General features: G+C 44.5%; 1 protein-coding gene across 1 annotated transcript in view; it reads right to left on the bottom strand.

Moving 5' to 3' along the window:
* Positions 1-9,353: 9,353 nt before the first annotated feature.
* Positions 9,354-21,537, bottom strand: part of DNAJA3 (DnaJ heat shock protein family (Hsp40) member A3) — a 17,790-nt gene continuing 5,606 nt past the window's right edge. Inside the window, exons 4-11 of the mRNA XM_018561539.1 lie at positions 21,108-21,313; positions 18,716-18,868; positions 17,641-17,788; positions 16,627-16,691; positions 13,919-14,047; positions 13,669-13,784; positions 12,216-12,313; positions 9,354-9,379 (exon numbers count right to left, since the gene is read on the bottom strand). Of these exons, the coding sequence (XP_018417041.1) occupies positions 9,357-9,379; positions 12,216-12,313; positions 13,669-13,784; positions 13,919-14,047; positions 16,627-16,691; positions 17,641-17,788; positions 18,716-18,868; positions 21,108-21,313 (938 nt within the window). The 3' untranslated portion in view covers positions 9,354-9,356. The remainder of the gene's footprint in view (positions 9,380-12,215; positions 12,314-13,668; positions 13,785-13,918; positions 14,048-16,626; positions 16,692-17,640; positions 17,789-18,715; positions 18,869-21,107; positions 21,314-21,537) is intronic.

Genomic DNA, 21,537 nt, shown 5'->3' with positions numbered 1-21,537 from the left:
TGTTTTAGCCGCAATCGTGTTCAGAAGCACGGCAGGAAACCGCGCAACCTGCCCGTCACGACTGGGGTGCCATTGGAAAATAATGGCACCCACAGTGCGATCGGTGCAGACCTATACGACTCCTGACCGCGCGGCAATGCGCATGGAATCGTGCACGATTGCTGCGTGGTGTGGTGTTGCATAGATGTGCACCGGCCCTCAGACTGCCATTGCTGAGCTTTCTGCAAATGCTATTTGCCATGCTGTCCTCCAGCCTCTTCCGCTTCAATGCTCTCAGTCAATGACTTGCAGCAAGTATGCACATATGGACTGCTGACCTTTCTTTGATCGGCATACCCGTACAAGACAGACAAGTAACTAGAATTTTCAGAAGAGCAATGCCAGCCCCCTTTTATTCTCTAATGCAGCCTTTACCAACCATTTTACCACAGAAGAACCCTTCCTATAACACTCAGGTTATCCTCGGCCCCTTCAGCTGTTGGGGAACTACAAGTCCCATGATGCATTGCAAGACTCTGACAGCCACAGGCATGACTTCCAGAGGCAGATGCATGATGGGATTTGTGGTTTCATCACAGATGGAGTGGCCAGGTTGCCTACCTCTACCCTGTTGTTTTATTATTATTATTATGATGATGCCTCCTGAATGGGGCAATAATCAAATGTTCTTAATGTTATTTCTCTTCTGGTCGAATGTTGCTCATTGGCATATATGGCCACTAGATTGAGCTAAGGATCATCATAGGAAATAAGTAGTATTTGTATGATCCTCAGCTCCATCTAGTGGCCATATGGGGGTATTATCCCCATAGAAGAACATTCGTTTTTGCCCCATTCTCACAACAGCTGGTTGACTTGCTCAGAATTAATGTAAATGGAAGTTCACTAGACAAATAAGTGGGGGGTTTTAAATATAAAGGTGCCATAGTGCAGGTGTGGGCACACTCTCCTTGTCTACATATGCCTATTATATTGAGCAAGGATGTGCATGGGTATACTAAACCATCATGTCCCATAGACACTATGGCAGGAGTAGGCAAACTCGAACCCTCCAGCTGTGGGGAAACTACAAATCCCATGATACATCTGTCTCTGGGAGTCAAGCCTGTGGCTGTGAGAATCTTGCAATGCCTCATGGGATTTGTAGTTTCACCCACAGCTGGAGGGCCAGAGTTTGCCTACCCCTGCTATAGTGTCTATGGGACATGATGGTTTAGTATACATGTGCACATCCTTGCTCGATGTAATAGGCATATGTAGACAAGGAGAGTGTGCCCACACCTCCACTATGGCGCCTTTTTATAAAATAAAATAAAAATATATAATATAGTGTGGTATACAGACTTAAAGGGTATCACTGGACAAAAACTACAAATAAATCTGTATTTCTATATTGAATTTCCATAAGTTATATCCTACTCCTAATAACCAGATCCATCTAGGAGTTTGTAAACTTACTTATTGAAGATGCCCATAGGATGTACTTCCTCAATGCACTGACACCATTTCACTCAGCCCTGTGAATATGTACTTCATGGTGTCACCGCTCTCACAGAGCCTGCTGTCTGAACTACAACTCAGTGTCTGAGCAATGTAACATTATCACTGCTTGCTGGAAGCAATGCATGATGGGATATGTAGTCTTGAGAAACCAAGATTGCAACACATCAAGCAGCAGGGAAAGAGACACAAAGCACACTGGGAATGCAGGAAGATGATAATAGTGATGGGCAGACGGATGGCAGCACTCACTACATAAAAGGGATATTTTTTTTCATGTAAGCTTTGATTGTATTATCATCAACAACTCCAGTATGTATTCCTATTACAATGCTGATGTTACACCAGGAGAGGATGTGATGGGACTATAGCACTCCTTTAATGATAGTCCTGGGGCTGGAAAACAACCCCACATGCATGAGCTTTGATTTCATTTTCTATCATGTTCTAGATAAACTCTGTCTGATACCTAAGTAAGTGGCCGCTTCAGTTTCCATTGCTCTAGTTTTTAAATTCAGTTTAACTAAGCTGCAACAAAGCCGGTGATCGATCAAAACTACGAACTTATCGAGTTGTGGGACCACATTACTTCCGGTTTCCTCACAACTACGAGGTTTTTACACAAAACATGTTGTGCACGAGCGCCATCCACGGCATTGCCCTATAGACATAGACCACAGCAATAAAGTAATAAAATGATGTAGGATGACAGTAAGCCAGCGCGTTCTTTATCTCAGGTGCCCCACTCAAGCGGCGGCCATATTGAGTGGGGCACCGTGGATGGCGCTCGTGCACAACATGTTTTGTGCGCAAACCTCGTAGTTCTGAGGAAACCGGAAGTCATGCGATCCCACAACTCGATAAGTTCGCACTTTCGACACATCACCGGCTGAATAAGCGGATGATGCACAGGAAGTCTGTGCTGCCAGAGTCTTGCAATGCCTCATGGGACTTGTAGTTCCACAACAACTGGATGGCAGAGGTTGTGTACTCCTGATCTATAGCATTTAGGAGACAAGGGTGACACCTAGTGGACATATGTTGTTATAACAAAGTAGAAACAAGGCAACCGTACTTGTTGATGGAATCAAAACCAACGAGGATTCCAATGTCAGCGGGATAACTGAGGTTCAGTAATTTCATCTTTCATTCACTGCAGCTAATAGTTCTGAAAAAAGCACATAGTTCAAGGCTAAAGCTGGTCATACACCTATAGATGATCTGCAGATTTTCTTTGGTCAGATGGAAAAAGTGCAACAGATTCCTCCAACTACGCTAATATGTGTGGATGGAGGAGGAGGAATCAATGCCGGCATTCAATCACATTGTTCAGGTATTTCGAGAGCCAGCGGGGCCGACTAACAAGATACTGAAGCTTGGCCCAGGGGGAGATTCCCCCATACACACAGTTTAGTGTAGATGGAGGAATCTGTTGCACTTTTTCCATCTAACCATAGAAAGTCTGCAGATAATCTACAGGTGTATGGCCAGCTTTAGGGTATAACGTTTATGGAGAGAAGCTGCTTCTCTCAAGGGTGCATTTCCACTGTACTGACCTGCCTGGGAAATAAACCAAACCATCCATAAAAACAAAGACGTCTGATGTATTGTATTTAGGGATGCACCGATACCAGTATTTCGGTATCGAGTACCGATATTTCTTTTTCTGTACTCGCCGATAGCGAAAGTCCCATTAAGGAAGCCAGGAGCTGGGTGTAATGACTCGCCACCTGGCTTCCTGATTATCTGTGAAGTCGGGTGGGGTGTAAAGGTTCGCCACCCGGCTTCCCGATTAGCAGGGAAGCCGTCCCCATGCTTCTCATCACTAGGCGACAAGAAAACATGGAGCCGGCTTTCTGGCCAATGGGGAAGCCGTGCAATGATGCGTCACTCGGTTTCCTGATTGGCCAGGAAGCCGGCTCCATGCTCCCTCATCATGAGCTGCCCGCCTTTCTGATACCGGAAGTATTGGGCTGGGCATCAGAGCATTTGGGCGAGTACGAGTACTCGCCCAAATACTCAGCATCGGCACCGATACTATTATCGGTGCATCCCTAATTGTATTTAGTTTTCTATGATATCCTGAGGGTTGGAGCAAAAAGCAGCCTCAGCATTGTTCCTCCAGGTTTCCATAAATGCAGTACTAGATCAGGGTTAGACAACCTCCTCACCTCAACTGTAGCCAAACTACATCACATCTCTGGGAGTCATATCTGTTTCTGTCAGAGCTTTGCAATGCCTCATGGGACTTGTAGTCACACAACAGCTGGGGTTCCGAGGTTGCCTACCCCTGTTCTAGGGTCACAGCACAGATGTCAGCCAGACTCACAAGATTTCAGACCATGAGGGCACACAAAATGGCATGTTTGTCCTTCTCTAGGTCAGTGAAATATAGCAGCACCACACAGTAGGTCATCCCTATAATGAGGCTGATGGTGAGTGTGTGTGTGATGGCGGTCCTATGTTTGAAGTGTAATGGCTGCCCCCTTTCCAGCCAGTGCGTCCCAGGTTGTTAACAGCCGGTCTGGAAGAGGTGTAAGGGCCATACACATCTCCCGGCCCAGCTCTTAGCAACCTAAGTCCTGCTCAGCTCCTGGCAACCAGTGACGTCAGTGAGCTGGATGGGACGCCGGTGAGATGGTCCATCCCCCTGACAACTCTCCTTACACCACCACCACCTACCAAGCATGTCATCCTCCAATGCCCTGCAAACAACCATACCACCTTCATTATCGAATGTGCACTACCAGCACCCCGCCGCTCTCGCCTCAGGCAGTGTATAGGCTAGGGCCACCCCTGGCACCACAAAATCATTTCTATGTGAACAGCAAGAAAAAGACACAGAGCAGCGCAAGCACATTTTAATGTAGAGACTCTGAAATAAAATAAATCTATATATTTATAGTGATTAGAATACGAGTTCTCTTTAACTCTACAGTCATCCACGTCTTTTAGTTTTTAGGCCTGGTTCACACCTGGGCGTTTTACAGCACGTTCCTACGCTCTGTAAAACGCTCACCATGTGAAAACCAATGATTGCCTAAGGGTATGGTTCCCACCTGGGCGGTTTACAGCGCGTAGGAACGTGCTGCAAAACGCCCTACGCCCAAAGAAGTACAGGAGCTTCTTTGGGGCTGTATCCCAATGGACGTATCAATTGGGATACAGCCAGGTAGCCCTCGGAAACGCGCATTTGTCGCGCGTTTTTTTTTACCGCGAATCACAAACGAGCATATATTCGATACGCCTAGGTGTGAACTCAGCCTAAATGCGGGATATTTCTGCTGTCAATAAAACAGCAAATCCCATTTTGAAGGATGGCGGGCTATAGAAAAACAAAAACAATCACACGGGAAACTAAGCAAGAAATATTTTATAGGATTTGTAAATCAAAATCAGCAGCAAAATGACCTTCATATGAGCAGACAATGACAATATTCCCGGACAATGAATGCAACAAATGGCGCCATTTCCTAAACTGTGCAAGAATGCCATGAAGTAGCTTTACCCATAATCCTCTGCAAAGGACATTTTTATTTAGTCATATGAAACCAACGTCTGTTCTTCAGATCTTTACAAATCATAAAACTGGAAGAGAGTTGGTGCCGAGTAGCGTAAGACATGTTTTTAGAAGGTTATATCACTGACCACAGGCTTAAAACAAAAACATGGAACATGCAACAGGCTCAAGTCACAAAGCTTTACCGCAAGGCTAAGGATCTTTATTTTCAACCATGTGACTGTCATTCTCACATCTCATTGGACTCGTTGGAGAATGGAAAAGATCTTTAACCTTGAGTTAGCTTTGTGAATTGAGCGCTAAAATATAATTTTCCATCAGACATTCACATTAGAATCTTCACAGCCGTAGCTTCCCTATCACTCAAAGAAGGACTGCGGGCAACATCTTTATCAACTCTTGCAGTGGGGCTACCCCTGCATGTAAGGGTCACGTGCTCGTTTTTGTCTAAGTTCAAAAATAAAGTTATTAGATTGGTCCCTGGAGCTTTTCTCCCTTCGCTGCAGCAGTCTAAAGGCTGTGACACACTGCATGCGAAGCCGTGCAGAGCGAAGCAAAGCTCTCCGGCACAGAGCATCGCGTGCAGTGTGTGAGCTGAGTGCAGTCAGATGATTGACTGCACCTTCAGCCAATCGGCTCGTCTGTAACAACCGGCCAGACGTCGCATCCCGTCGCGCCGGTTTATACGCGCGAGCCGATTGGCTGAAGTTGAAATTGTTCATCTCGGTACGCTCAGCTCCGCGAGCTCTCGCAAGCTGAGCTGCCGAGCAGAAAATTACATGACACACTGCTCGCAAAGGCAGCGCGCCACCGCTCCGCGCTGCTTCGCGTGCAGTGTGTCACGGCCTTAAGGTTCCTCAGTCATCACGTTCTATACACAGTGTATAGGACGCTGAGTGACACACCATCGCTACATTGGAGGAGGAGACAGGCTTTGACTGCACCTTCAGCCAATCGGCTCGTCTGTAACAACCGGCCAGACGTCGCATCCCGTCGCGCCGGTTTATACGCGCGAGCCGATTGGCTGAAGTTGAAATTGTTCATCTCGGTACGCTCAGCTCCGCGAGCTCTCGCAAGCTGAGCTGCCGAGCAGAAAATTACATGACACACTGCTCGCAAAGGCAGCGCGCCACCGCTCCGCGCTGCTTCGCGTGCAGTGTGTCACGGCCTTAAGGTTCCTCAGTCATCACGTTCTATACACAGTGTATAGGACGCTGAGTGACACACCATCGCTACATTGGAGGAGGAGACAGGCAGGAGGGAGCGCCGTCACAGCCGGCTACCTCAGCAGATCAGGTGAGTATAACTTGGTTCTTTTACTCCCTAGACCAAAACGAGCCCTTAACCCTTACAATGCAGGGGTAGCCCCACTGCAAGGGTTAATAAAAATATTGCCTGGCGCGCTTCTTTAAATTACAAACATGAATATCAAATAGCGGAACAAAATATTTGCAGCTTGCGTTTTCAATATACTGATTAGGCAAGGGGCGGATCCCTTTTAAGTAGCTGTAAACCCTAACTCTGTCCATTGAGCTGCATTTTTCTGCACTAAACAGGGAACATAAAAAATAACAAAATAATAGTTTCCCATGTGCCCTATTGACGTCATACATGTGCGGTGTTGTGCAGAAAAATGCAGCTCAATGTACACAGTGTGCTCTGTGCATCAAACAAGTGTCTTTTTTACTTAATAAAACACTTCTTTTCACCCTTTTTTACAATCACTTCCTGTCTACATGCACTCACTGGAGCTGCACATTTCTCTGATCTGGTTTCTGGATAACATTGGCGGCCCATGCCTCCGCAACATGCGTGCATGTGACAGGGTAACACAGGAGCAAAAGTGGGAGACTGTTGTCACCCATCAGAATTGACTTAACAAGGGTGTTGTAAAAATGATGAAGTATTTTTGAAGTTACAACACCATGTTAAAGGCTCCATGGCATTTTAGTGATTGGGTTTCTATATACTTTAATGTCTGCATCCTTGTTCTGCAACAGTGTTTCCTAAACAGGTCCTCCACTTAGCTGCCAGCAGACCTGATCGTCACAGAGTTGCCTATATGCATGAACCCCCTGCAATGATGACTGTCAAAGTCAGCAGATATTTATGGCCAGGTATATGGAGGCACCATTAAAGAACGCTAGGGATACTCTCTCTTAATTCTTGCGGTGGGGCTTACCCCTTGCACTGCAAAGGTGAAGTGCTCATCAATTGTCTAGGTATAAATCTAACAAAGATATACTCACCCGAAGCTCCAAGCCGGCCAGCTGTCAGAGCACTCCCTCCTGCCCATCTCCACCTCCACTGCAGCATTGAAATCTTCCTCAGCATCCTCACAGCTATACACAGTGTATAGACGTGATGAGTTCAGGATCTTTAGATTGCTGGAGGGGGAGAGAAGCTTTAGGGACCAGTTTAAGAACAAGCCGGCTCGGAGCATCAGGTTAGTATAACTTATATAATATAAATTAGAAAAATTATAAATACATGAATTAGAAAATGTCAAAACCGAAAAAAAATGTCAGGCCAAAAACGAAAATGTTTTTTATTTTAACTTTTTCAAAAAAATTTTAATAGTTTTTTTAAATGTATCTTTTAGAAACTTTTGAATTTTTTTATTCATTTTTTATTAAATATTTGTAAGTTTTACCTTACTTTTAGGGGCTTCAGGGAAATATTAGGGGTCTAAACAGATCCCTGATATTTCCCTTTTAAGATAGAAAAAGAGATTGAGAACACAGAGTCCTGCAGCCCCTGTTATCAATGAACAGGAATCCTCTATGCTGAGTGTTCCTGTTCATTCATAACATGAGAACAGAGGATGTTTACTATAACTACAATCATGAATGAACAGGCGATGTAGATCACTTCCCATTCATTCATAATTAAGGATATAGTAACCAAACCCTGTCCTCAATTATTTACAAAGCGATCAGTGAGTGTTTGTACCCGATCTCCATCCTGACAGGTGTCACAGGAGGCTGAGCGAGCAGAGCTCAGCCTGCTGTGACAGCGCTGGTTGTCTCCGCCACATACATCTTTCTGGCCATCTGTGACAGGAGTGGTACGGGGAGGAGAGACAGCGGCTGCTCACAGTGATCTCCTCCCGCAGCGCTCGGCCGCCTGTGACAGTTTCTCTCCTCACCGCTGGGGGACACAGAGCAGCGGCTAGCGGGGAGGAGAGAATAGGATGGATGCACCGCTGTATTGGCCAGAAAATGGCACTTCCTGCATTATGCCAAAAGTGCCCTTTTCGGACGATATATTGGTGCATCCCTAATATAAATACTTTGAATCTGAACGGCCTTGGGAATTGGCACCTTTCCAGATGTCGAGCACCACCGGCAGCTATGATAGGTAGGTCACCTTTAAATGCATGTTCAGCAGGACCATTCATCAGGAAGAGCCACTGATACAAGGACTGCTGCTCTACATCCAATATAGTGCAAGACAGATTAAAGTGAAGGCTTCCCTGTTTATTAATCTATAATGATTGATGCATTTCTTACATACCATGCATCTTGGAGCTTTAAACATACATAATAATCATACATCAATAGCTCCCAGTAGTCATTTGGTGTGCCTGAGCAATTTTTATTTTTTTCACTCCTCCTCCTAGAACCAAAAGGTAATAATTAATATGGAACATGTGATATATCACATTCTTGATGTCCAGATGAAAAGCAAAGGGTCTACTGAAACACTGAAATCACAGTCTTCCCTTCAGTACTGTTCAGGGATATTAATAGAAAAGATCGGATTGGCTGCTAGGGGCAACACAGACAGGCAGTTTTCCCATTAGACACCGACAAATGAAGCCCGCGTTCACCTATCATCCTAGTGTGTAGATCATGAACTGCTGGAGGTTTCCAAGGACTGGAGTTGGGAAACACTGCTCTAGAACACATAAAACATTTATAAGCTAAGGTACCTGTGCAAACTTCATACCTTCAAAATTGCTTATTTTATGTACCATTGGCTGTGCCAACAAGTTAGCCCTCCATGAGATCATTCACAGCCTAGACTTATGTCAGTAAAATATATATTTGAGTGTAGAAAGCTTCTGAAACAGGGACAAACTTCCATGTATTTAACTGGGTAACAATTCTTACAGTTCAAGTGACGAATGAATTGCACTATATAGAATTTCAACTGAAATATTTCAAGAAAAAAAAAGCTTGGCCGGTCCCGGGAAGTCTCCTTCATGTACAGTCTGGCACGGTGCTATGGATTGTCAGTATTCTGATGGGGACCATTCAGGGCAGAGGTTGTCGGCATCTTTACATAGTGACATGTCTCCATAATAAGTAGAGTCCACACTTTTCTTTTCCTCCTAGTTTCCTGTTGATCTCTTTCCTGCAGCACACAGACAAAATAGAGAGGATTTAGTCTGAATATTAGTAAAAGCCGAAAATACTGAGAAAACATCTGGGGGAAAAAAAAGAACCAGAACGGTAAAATAAGACAGTACATACCTGCCATTGCTGCCGCCCATGCGACCAAGCACTGCTCCTTTGCTAAGAAATCTTATGAAGGGAAACCAAAAGTGTATCTTTGTGGTCATCCTCCGATTCCCCTATCTGACCTCCACCCATTACTGAATACAGTGCCGACATGGAGGTCAGCAGAAGGAGCCAGTGAGAACTGCGGGGGACCATACAGACACTTCCAGAAGTGTCGGTTTCAATGTGAACTTTGGCAAAAAACGTGTCAGCATCAGAGCAAAGTTTGGCAACACTGGCAGCACAAGAGCAGAGTATGTACCGTCTTCTATTACAGGTATGGTGGCTTGATTAAACACTTACATATAGGGTCTCATTAAAGGAACCTGTATTAGGAACTTGCATAGGCTACCATCACTGGACTTTCTTTTTGTAACTGCTTCATACCGTCTTGAATTCAGAGTCACTGAGTATTTAGATCATGGTTTTGTTTATTAGTAGAGGAACAGACTAGAGCTTTCAAAAGGGGTATCTTAGTAAAGTCAATGGGGAAAATGTATATTGATCCTGAACGGCATGCCTCAGCTGTAAATATTGATAAATTAGGTTACCAAAATACAAGTCATGTAACTAACAGATTCCACAAGATTGCCAGCGCTTGAAACCCTCAAGCCTGGCTATCACAGAAAAGTGTGAATCTGCCAAAGGTCATGGCTCAAAAGTATCGAGTCCAGAGAGAGCCAGAGAACCAGTATCTTCAGAGAGAGGACAGCAATGCAAGCCTCTATATTTCCTCTGACCTGGTTTCCTTTCACAATTGTAAGCAGCAAGGAATATCATGTTAATGCCGGCCATTAATAATTTGTAGGCAATTGCAAATATCTTTTATCACAACAATGAAGAAAGTGCACCGGTGAGAGCATTTCCTGGCTAACAAAGGCAGTACCTTGTGATGCCTGCTCTTGGACATGACTTCTACAATTTAAAAATGGCTGACAAATTTTCCTTCAAAAGGGCACCTAAACCATTTAAGAGAACCTGTCAGATAAGCCTTTAATGCCCAACTACGGTCTGCTGGTAAATTTAACCATGCAGTGAGGTCCCTCCCATGCTGCATGGTTTAAATGCTTGTTTGGCTTTTTCCCCTCAACAGCCAGCGCTCTGCTCCGCTGTTTGATGCTACAGAATGCAGGCCGGCTCTCACATACAATCCTGCATTGTACTGCTGTTTCTGTATTATACATGGTGACCTGTGGCTGGCCGGGCTGGGAAGTGAAATGGATTCAGGGGACTTGCCACAAAGCAAGACTGTGGTTGTGAGGAATAAGGTAACCATTTCAACCAATCCCCCACTCATAGCCAAACGAGCATTTAACCCATGCAGTGAGGGAGGACCCCACTGCATTGGTACATTTACCAGCTTCCTGGAGTGGGGCTTTACGCACCACAGCTGACATAACAAGAGTTGGAGGTTGTCTCACTTTAGTGCCTGCCCAAGTTTCAGGCGTTGGGCAATGGCAGCCTACAGATGAAGATGGTATCCTCAGGAGCAAATGACATGATAAATCGCACAAATATCTCAAAAAGATTTTATGGGCATATACAAATGGGCACTGGTGGAAGCTGCAGCTGGTAAGAAAGAGCACCACTGAGAAGAGGCCAGGCATTGAAAAAACCAGGAGCAAATATTACAGACATTTGTATTGTAACCTAGAAGGGTTTTCCCAAACTTTGATGATTCAGAGCAAGTGCATTAAACTATTATGGGGAGCAAATTTAAATAGGGTGTAAATAATAAAAGGAAGAAATAATAATAGGGTGCTCCTACCGTCATGAACTAAACATTTTCTTTAGTTTGCTTAGGAATCCCTCCTTGTTTTCCCCTGCCTGTTCAGCCTCAGGACTCTCATTCCCAGCTGCAGCGCTCTGCCCGGTACTGCCTAGTGAGCAGAAAGAGTAGAAGAGGTATCAGCCCAGATTAATGCAAGTCAATGCAAACTAGCACTCCTATACTAATATAAGAATGGTCTCTGTTGAACTATAGGCATAAACCTGATTTAAATCTGTACTGCAGAAAGGACAGATTGAATGTCTTGTCGCTTGATGGCTTTGCAGTATTCAAAATTGTTTTGAGGCCCAGAGACCAGATTCCACATTTTTCTAATGCACATTTAGAAATCGGAAAAAATTATCTGGTTGCTAGGGGCCAGCCAGTGCTGACTCTTTCCTAACAAAGTGACAACAGAAAAGGAAGTTACTAGCAGGTATAGTGTACCGGCACCTAGAGATGTCAGTACCCCCATTCGGTCCAAATGTGACTGTGTAACGCTTTAGTTCTGTTAGTGCTGAAGCTAGTGTGCCCTCTTCCTCCTCCAACACATTCATTTTGTCCAGTGATAAAGCTCATTAAATTGACCAATTAATAGGAATGTTTGGGGACAAGGAGGTATCTGGCACGCTTCAACACTACCAGAAAGTGTCAGTTATTCTTGAAAAACACTTCCATTCATTTGAACAAAGTGGTAGCCCTAAAATCAGCTACAGAAATCTGCAAGCCCCTGCCTGTCCTTCATACCTGTAAGCAGCTTTTATTCTTTTTTGTGAAGGTCATATGGAAAACTAAAAGCCTTCATAACAGAAACGCACCCATTCTAATGCCCAGTTTTTAAAAATGTATGACCATCTTTACTTTTCAAACATTTTATCTGTACTTGATATTCCGTGCATCCTCAAGACTCGCATAGCTTTACCTGCTGTTGTGTTGGTTATGCCATTTACTGTGCCTTCCACGTCTGTTTCCTCCTCTGCGAAGCTCACCATTAGCGTCCGCTGTTTGTCTGACAGATTTCTGTGGGACAGGAAACAAATGTTATTACAATCAGCAAATAAAGGCAAGCTTTTATCAGTTGTTATAGTTTTAAGGTATTTGCAAGTTTGGTGTTACTTCTCCTCCTGTAGATGCTATTTCTGATCACCACCTAGGAGGGAGCTGAACAGAAGGCGAGAGATAAACTGTTCGTTGATCCCATTATATCAGGGGTAGGCAAACTCCGGCCCTTCAGCTGTGATGAAACGGCAAATCCCATCATGCAACTGCCCCTGGGATTCAGAGTCTTGCAATGCCTTATAGGATTCGTAGTTGAACCACAGCTAAAAAGGGTCAGAGTTTGCCTACCCCCGATATAATGGGAGGGCTGGAGTTTGCCTACCCCTGCAATATATAATATAAAATCCATCTCTAGTCATTATTTCAGCTCCCTCTAGTGCAGCTTTTCTCAGTCATGGCACCCTCTAAATGTATAAAATCTCAAGGGACCCTAGTCTAAAATGTAAAGGTAAACATGTAGGAAAAAAAATGTGTGCGCTTTAAAAATCCATACCTGACCCTTATCTGAGATATGGGTCCGGTATTGGTTTTAAGGGAAGACCCCATGCAAACACACAAAGTAGGGTTCCCCTTCACATCAAAGTCCCCTCCTTTTACATTAGAAGGCCACTCTTTTACATGATGAGCCCCCTTTACATCAGAGACCCCCTTCACATCAGGAGCTCCCTCCTTTCACACCAGGACCCCCGTTACATCAAAAGCCCCTCCTTCACATCACAGTTCCCCCTTCACATCAGAGTCCTGAGTCCAAGTGCCTCTGTGCAAAAATTCTGTTGCACCCTGAGGAAGCTAGGAGGCATCCTGGGGTTCCACGGCTCCCTGGTTGAGAAAGGTTGCACTAGTGATGGCCGGGAGCTGCAACTGGAGGAAGATGTAAACACACTTCCCTGTGGAGGCCTCTGCCTAAAACCTCTGGTTATCGCCAAAACAGGCAGACCTTGCAAATTGCTTTTGTGATCTGGAAGGCTTTTCATAGCATCTGCTTTACCTGCTAGCAATTTTACACTGGGCTGTGAATATACACCTTATAGTACAGTCTTGGAATATAATTGTTGCAGAGAAGAAGCACACAGGAGTTATGTCATCAAAGGCTGGCCAATTAAGATGACCAAAAATGCTAAGCTCAGAAGAATACTGGTGACAGAGCAATGCGATGAATGCCAATGCATCGCTGAAGGAGGGCACTTTGACAGGTAAGTGTGCCATGATGGACGAGTATGCTGTCCATACTCGCACATTATATCAAAGCCCCACCTGCCACAATGCAGACCAGTTCCGCTTCAAGATGGTTATAGCCACATCCCTGGCCCACTGACCTTGGAATCTTTAGCTTGATGTGAATGTAGTGATCTCCAAAGCCGTAACTGTTCATTCTCGGTATGCCTTTGCCGCTGATTCTAATTCGCTGATCTGGTTGCGTACCAGGTGGGATCTGAGAACAGACAAATGATAATCACAAACTATACATGTATAGCAGATTTCAAATGAAGAAACAATTTGCAATGCAACACAACATTTAATACTAACAGCTGGAAAAAGGACATGTGTTATATGAGAAAAACTTACAACAACACTGATGGGTTCATAAAGGCCTTGTGTCCTGGAAGTGCCTCCCAGGACAGCTTGAGCGATTGAAATTAACAGGTCTGAGTGGATGTCTGCTCCATCACGTCGGAAGATCGGACTTTTCTGCACCTGTAACAATAAAACATATTAATGGTGAATTGCCCCATTTGGAAGACATAGGAATTATAATCTGGTGATAAAATGTTACGGTCTCACCAATTTACAGAAGAAGGTTTACAACATTTTTTTTTTATCTCCAACTCATGCAAATGATCTTTTCTTGCAGCCTAGGCCAATTCTTCTAGCTACACTCTACAGTTCATTTTAAAACTAAAGTGGACCTGTCAAAGCCTATACCATGTCTGTACCTTGTGCTGCCTGTAAGTACCTGTGTTAGTTTTTAACACAAATTCCTTTGTGGATGTGGTGTCCTTGCAAATGCTCATGCTACACATAGTTCTTGCTCAGGTCTGTACTAAGCCCTTCTCTCCTGTGCCATTTAACAATTAAATATCACAGTGTTTATTAGCAGGAGGGCTCTGACACTGGTTGGGACTCCATAGGAACCCAGGTGTACTGTTCATTTTTGGTTAACCACTTACCGCCAGCCCTTTAAGGGGTTCTATATACCAGAGGCTGACAGGCTGGCTCTGGATCATGAAGTCACTGCGATTGGCTATGACAGTGGTCATGTGAGCCTGTCCTACTAGTTCCCAGTTGTAAACACTGATTGGGAGCGACATGTATAGGCAGTGGTTCTAAATGTATGCATACATTTGGCAGCACAAATATGCATATGGCTTGTGGCAACAGGTTAACCACCATCGTATTAGAATTTATTGTGTTGTTTATGAGTTGCTTATCTAAGCAGCTGTTCTTTATTCCCATAGGCATGGCACTGTACTACATGTTGCAATATCCATAATCAGCTGTTTACTTCAACTCATGAGGAGGGAATACAGCAAAATGTGCTACCACCTAAGGCCACAAGCTGACAATACAATGTCAGATATATATATCCATAGATCCAATTCTTCTTCTCAACATAATGTTGCTTAGAGTGTATGTCTGGGCAAAGTGTAAATGAGTAATGAACTCCAAACGTCTAAGCAGTGCTGTAAGCCCTACCCAAATTCTTCCTTCTGGACTGCAGAACAACCCCCTTAAAACTAGAGGGTGCGGTGTTCTGTAATCCACAAGAGAGAACACAACAGGGCTGGGATTTCAATGCAGCAAAGGCAATGTCAGTTGAAACATGAAGTAAGCAGCTCACTGAATTTCGGTGTTTATCTGCAATTGCCATGTTTTTGGAGAATAGCCTAATTCTTTACTATGAATGTTAGCGAGGTACTTTTCCATTTCAGTTCAAAAACTGGTACCAAATATCCATTCGATGGACTTGGTACACTGTATTGCTCAACAAAGCAAATCAATCTAGTCTGATGCAAGATTGTGCAAGCCAAGAGAAGTGCAGTGTGAACTACTGCCCTTGCCGACCAAAAACCAGGTGACACTAAAGGCCCAGGATAAGACAGACATTCTCTTATAGAGCAAGGCAGAGACACATTGATAGCAATACAAACCTATAGGGTTAGGCCACCTTTATAGAAATATAACCTGCACTGTCCCTAAGCACCACCCTATAACCCTGAACCAAGGAGAATTTAAAAATAAGCATTTATGCTGTTTTTATATCAAGGCCAGATTTAACATTAGGTAAGGTATTAAATGTTCAGATGCCCTCCATAGAGGGGAGCCGTGCAGGCACTTATTCTGCCTAATTACCAGTGCTGTGTCAAGATACAACACCGGCATAAGCAAGGATTCTGCACAAAATGCTCCCTCCTGCTTCAAGATCAGCAGCGCCTACAGGAACAGCCGGCTTCCGCAAATGCAGGGGAAGGACCATGGTACTGCGTAAGGCTGCCCTGTAAAAGGCCTGTCTGATGCGCACAGGCGTTTATGGCAGCTTACGAGATGCATCTGTGAAAGCCCTTTAAAGTAAGCAAACCTTGCAGATTTAAACTAAACATATGATGAGAAACATATGATGTATATGATGAGAAAGCACAGGTTACACTTGGAGTAAACACAAGCAAGAATAAAAATAAAAAACAGCAGATTGGAAAAAAAAAAAAAAAAAGGCAGCTGAAATGACATGTACATGTGGAGTTCAGTTTTAAATATGCACTTAATCTGCTGTAACTGGCTGTTTAAAGCAAACACCGGCTCACAGTTGCACGTTAACTGCGTCGGTGCGGTGCCTTTCATTTGAATGGCATCCTAATACACCTTGCCGACGAACATGCATTGCAGGGCATGCAGCATTTTTTGACGGTGCACCATAATGCACAATAGTGTATTGTGCTGCAACGCACATCCGTCGGAAGATGCATTGGGGCAGCCATTCAGAATAAACACTAAAGCTCCGTTCACACCTAGATGCTTTGTAGCTCAAAGCTAAGCGTGACAAAACGCTCAAGACAAGGAATCCAATTCATTTCTATGGCCCCTGTTCACACCTGAACGTTTTGTCGCACAAAGTTTTCCATTGAAGACAATGGGACCAAAAAAGTGCTGTAATCTACCAAAAAGCAGCTCATGTTCTTTTTCTAGCGACAGGCATTTTTCTGCTTGCAACCAAACCCATGATAATAAAAAATCCCTACACTTCAAAAAACAGACTGGATACCATTCAATGCACCTACCCGAAATGTGATGAAAATTTCTTTCTTCCCCACTGGCATTCGAACAGTCTGTCCGTCCTCCACACCTGGCAGGAAGCAAGAATAAAGACTATATATACTGGGAACACACAGCTAAAATGGGAATTTACTAAGACTAGGGCATACAAAATCTGGAGCAGTTATGCATAGTAACCAATCAGCTGTCATTTTTAAAGGTTAATTGAGCAAGCTGAAGAGAGAAGCTGATTGGTTATGATGCACAGCAACTCCAGATTCTGTCTGCTCCAGTCTTAGTAAATTCCGACAAGGTATCTGCATATCTCACTTTCGTGGCTTGAATAATGAGTTGATTCCTCGTTTTAGGATAGCAGGCGGAGCCATGCAATTAAACTTTTTGCACTTGGGACAATTGTTCATCCAGAACCACTGGTTTATAGCACAGCTACATCCTGATGTCATAAAGCCATTGGTATAGTGCAGGCAGTTTTGGTTCCTTTAAGTGAGGAAGCCCCACCACACATTAGCCATGGTTATCATTAGGGATGCACCGATATCGGTATTTCGGTATCGAGTACTGATAATTTTTTCCCATTAAGGATGCCAGGTGCCGTGTAATGACTCGCCACCTGGCTTCCTGATTAGCAGGGAAGCTGTCCCCATGCTTCTCGTCACTATATGACGAGGGAGCATGGAGCCGGCTTACTGGGCAATCAGGAAGCCGGGCAGCGTGTAATGACGTGCTGCCCAGCTTCCTGATACCGGAAGTATCGGGTCTAGGCATCAGAGCATTTGGGCAATTACGAGTACTCGCCCAAATACTCGGCATCGGTGCATTCCTAGTTATCATATACTGTACTAATGATGCCCTACAAGACCAAAACAAGTGTATGTGTAAGCGATCCTAAACGTTGCCGCCTGACTGCGAGTAACAGCATCCTAATACAACGGTTCAGCCCAGAGAATAGCTGCTTCCATCTGTGTTTTCTCACACTATCATGCTGCTTTCTGACAGACCCCTTTTACTTAAGCACTAACCCGCAGGCACTGGCACAGTCACCGTCTTCTTCTGTTTGGTCTCTCCGCTACCCCGACAGGATAGGCAAGGATTTGTCATTGTGGTCCCCCTTCCGCCACATCGCCGACATGTCGATCTCATGACAAAGGGGCCAGTATTAATCGTCTCCTACAAAAAACACACAATCTTGTAAATATAATTAATGTCTAGCAGCTAAAGGTGTAAAACATAAAAACAATTTTCTTTTTTTTTTTAAAGGAGAACTATGAGATGAGTGATTTCCACTCACCTCATAGTTCTAGCCGACCTGTGACAATGAGACTGTCACAGGTCGGCTCAGTAGATCGGGAGGTGGGAGAACACATACCGGGTTCCCTCACCTCTCGATCCTGTCACAGCCCTCTGCCGTGACAGGGGGAGGGGCTGGATTCCCCTCTCCCCGCTCAGATCTGCCAGCGCTGACTGGCGGAACGGACGGGGGAGGGGGCGGGTACAGCTGGCTCTGCCTCTAGGTAGGCAGAGCCAGCTGTCACTCACGCAGCTGGGCGGATCCCGTCATCTACGTCGGGATCCGCTCCAGGTGCGGCGTCTCAGTATACCGCGAGCTGTAGCTCGCGGTATACTGAGCTTAGGGTAACGGGAGGACGCTAGTTTGTGTCCTCCCGTTACCTTGAGAACTATGGGGAAAAACACTGACCCCATAGTTCTCCTTTAAGTCAGATAAATAAGAAATATTGCTTATTAACATCTTGCATTCTCCTTTTGAGTCAGCAGGTGGAGCTTCAGATTCCTTTTCTATGGTTTCTTTGATCTAGAAAGCCTAGTAACTGAATGCAATAGCCTACGCAGAAACTTGCACAAGTGAATGATACCGTATCTCCAGTTTCAATCTGAAGTTTCAATCAGACAAACTATGCCTCAAAGCAGGCAATATCTGCTGTGCTGTCTCTTTTGCTAACCCATAATGCTTGGAGAATCCTTTGAAAAGTTTAACCAAAAAAACAAAACATAAAAAATGTTCCCAAAAAATTAGTTTCCCTACAACGGTTCCAATGAGGTCATATAACCAAAGAAGCTGCAGTCTGCTGCTCCTACCATGCCGGTGCCATTGCAATAGTGGCAATGCTGAACTTTCGTGCCAGGCTCATTTCCTTTGCCATTGCACCTCGGACACGTGTCTGTGATGTTAATAGTCATCTCCTTGTTGACACCCTTAGCTGCCTGGGTAAAGGTGAGGTCCATGATGAACTGTATTACGACAAAAGGGAAAAAAGTAAAATTCAGATGAGCTTAAGGAAGGAAAATGTATGATACATGGCTTTTCTTTAATAGGAAGAAATCAATGTAACTGCAGTGCAAGCCAGTGACAGAATTATACTATTGAAATCGATACAACAGCATAAAACCAGACCCCTCACACCAACTCACACACTATAACATGTAGCATGGGTTATAGCTGCAATGCCTAATACCTTGTATACGACAACGTTAACACATTGCAGTGTTTAGTTGCTAATAGGGGACACAGGTTAGTTGTGGTGCTTACTGAATGGCTTGTTATGTGAGAATGATGGTAAGGCGGAAGATGGGTTGGCCTGCATAAATGCATCAGCCGGAACGCTGTTCTGTGCCGAGAGCGTGCTCACGACACAGTGACTGAGCAGTCACTGACAGCTACTGACCACTGTTAATGATTAGGAGCTGGTGGGATGAGCTCCTGATCATGTGACCACTTTGACAGCCAATTTACATGATTTGGAAGCCAGCCTCCAACTCCCAGCAATAAGATCCTCTAAAAGGGCCACCGGGAGGTGGTGGCAAGAGGTTAATGACAGTGTTAAGGCTGCGGAAAAGGCTGTCTCAAACCAACTAGCACTGGGCTGCACTTGCTAGCTCTGTTGATTGCAATGCAAAGGATTTGTATATGACACAGTGTTAAGGTGCCCATACACTGCACGATTATCGTACGATAATCGTATGCGATCGGGTTTTCGTACGATAATCGAGCAGTGTGAACGGAGACGTGCGACCGTTTCTACTGTACGGTCGCACGTCTTCTGTCGAACCAGCATGTTCGAAAACCAGCCGGGAATCGTACGATTCTCGGCTGGTTAGAACGGTGCTCGGAAGATAAATGCTGAACGGGCCGGTGAGCGCACGCGCACACTGCCCGTTCAGCATTGCGGTCATCGGAAGCCTGCCCCTCAGGGGGGCGGGCTTGCGATGATCGAGAGTGCGATCTGCCTGTCCAAGATAGGCAGATCGTACGTTTTTTTAATCCCTTTACAACCATCGCAAGACTAAAGTCTTGCGATGGTTGTAGAGTGTATGGCCACCTTTACTGACATGCTTTGCATTGCACAAGTGCAAATAGTGAGTCTGCTGCTCGAAGGGTTCAATAAGCAGGGGGCTGTTCCAGCTGTGCAATGTAGGCAAGGCTCAGACAGCCACTTACATGTATCTAAAGCCAAAAAGTTATTTCTATGTTTAAGTACAGCAGAAAAAGTTTAGAACCTCCGTCAGGTTTTATTGCCGTCTCTGATAACTACAGCCATCTAAAAGACATCTGGTCAGAAAGTGATGGGAAATCTAATCTTCCAATTGGACCACCTGTTCCAATGACAACTGTCCAAGAGAGGATTGCCCTTTAATACAGAGTTTTCCACTCAGTTCCTGTTGAGTCTCTAACTCATGAAGTGATGAGAAATATCTTAATGGGGACACAACAGGCAAAATAGAATGTAACAACGGTTTTAAAAGCATATGTAAAGCCAAAAAACTTTCCCCCAATGTGGATGGAATAAGGAAAGGTAAAATCCCCTTTAGGTTCTTCTATCATCTGTATTGCATTGGAGAAATTTCCCCTCACATTCTGTCCTGTAGACAAAACAGGAAATCTCTCTAAACGGAGGGAAATCCATTGAGACAGTTGTTACCGGAGCAAGTGTCACCGGCGCACGATTTCCCCTCTATTTTCCATCACTTTTAGTCCCAGTAAGGACAAAAAAAGTGAATCTCCACAGTGATGACACAGACAGCAGTGAAGCAGAATCTGAAACCCTTTCCCACTCCATCCAAAGCTAAAAAAAAAAAAGTTTGGGCTTTACATAGACTTTAAACATTTTCTACTTTATTTCAAAGTGCTAGCTTTTGATATCCTTTAAACAGATCTCTACACCGACCCCAACTCTGTGACAACAAGACTCCCCTGTTATTTATTGTGCATTATGGAGATCCCTCTATGGTAGTACAATACTACAGCCACAGCAGTTGTGTTGGTAATCTCTCTCCTTTGGATTCTCGGAGATATATATAACCGGAGGGTGATGTTCAATTTGCCAGCAAGTATGTAAAAACAAAACATTTAGTTTTCTGTGGAATTCTATATTTCCCGATTGATCAACTCCCCTGCTCTTTACATCAGCAGGTATGAAAACGTTTCAACACATTGGCGTGACTCGCTGACAGCCTAACAAACGCAACTCACCTCATGGGGCTGCTCGAAAATATTGTTGAAGCCACCAAACGAAGAGCCGCCGGAAAACTCCCCGAAGATCTTGCGGAAAAGTTCTTCTGGATCTACGGTGGGGCCGCCCCTCCAGTATTGCTGCCCACCTCCGCTGGCACCTGCGGCAAAATCAGCAGTGCCATATGCGTCATACTGCTTCCGTTTAAATTCATCGCTCAGAACCTAGCACAGGAAAAACAATAATGTGATTTATAAATAAACAATCAGAGTCGGAGTTAGCATTACCATCCCATAGATTAGTAGTTGCGCCTATTTAAGATCCGCAATATCTAAATGTCACTCTAACCCAGTGAAATGTTACATCTTCTCTATCCGCTATGTCTATCATGTCGTTTACTACTGTACAACCTCTTCTTCTGTACTGCACTGTTGTTTTACTTACATGAAA

Source organism: Nanorana parkeri, unplaced genomic scaffold (assembly GCF_000935625.1).
Source record: "Nanorana parkeri isolate BGI_ZX_2015 unplaced genomic scaffold, ASM93562v1 scaffold19, whole genome shotgun sequence".
NCBI classification, from domain to species: domain Eukaryota; kingdom Metazoa; phylum Chordata; class Amphibia; order Anura; family Dicroglossidae; genus Nanorana; species Nanorana parkeri.
The sequence above is the reverse complement of the archived record's forward strand: the minus strand, read 5'-3'. Positions and strand labels throughout refer to the sequence as shown.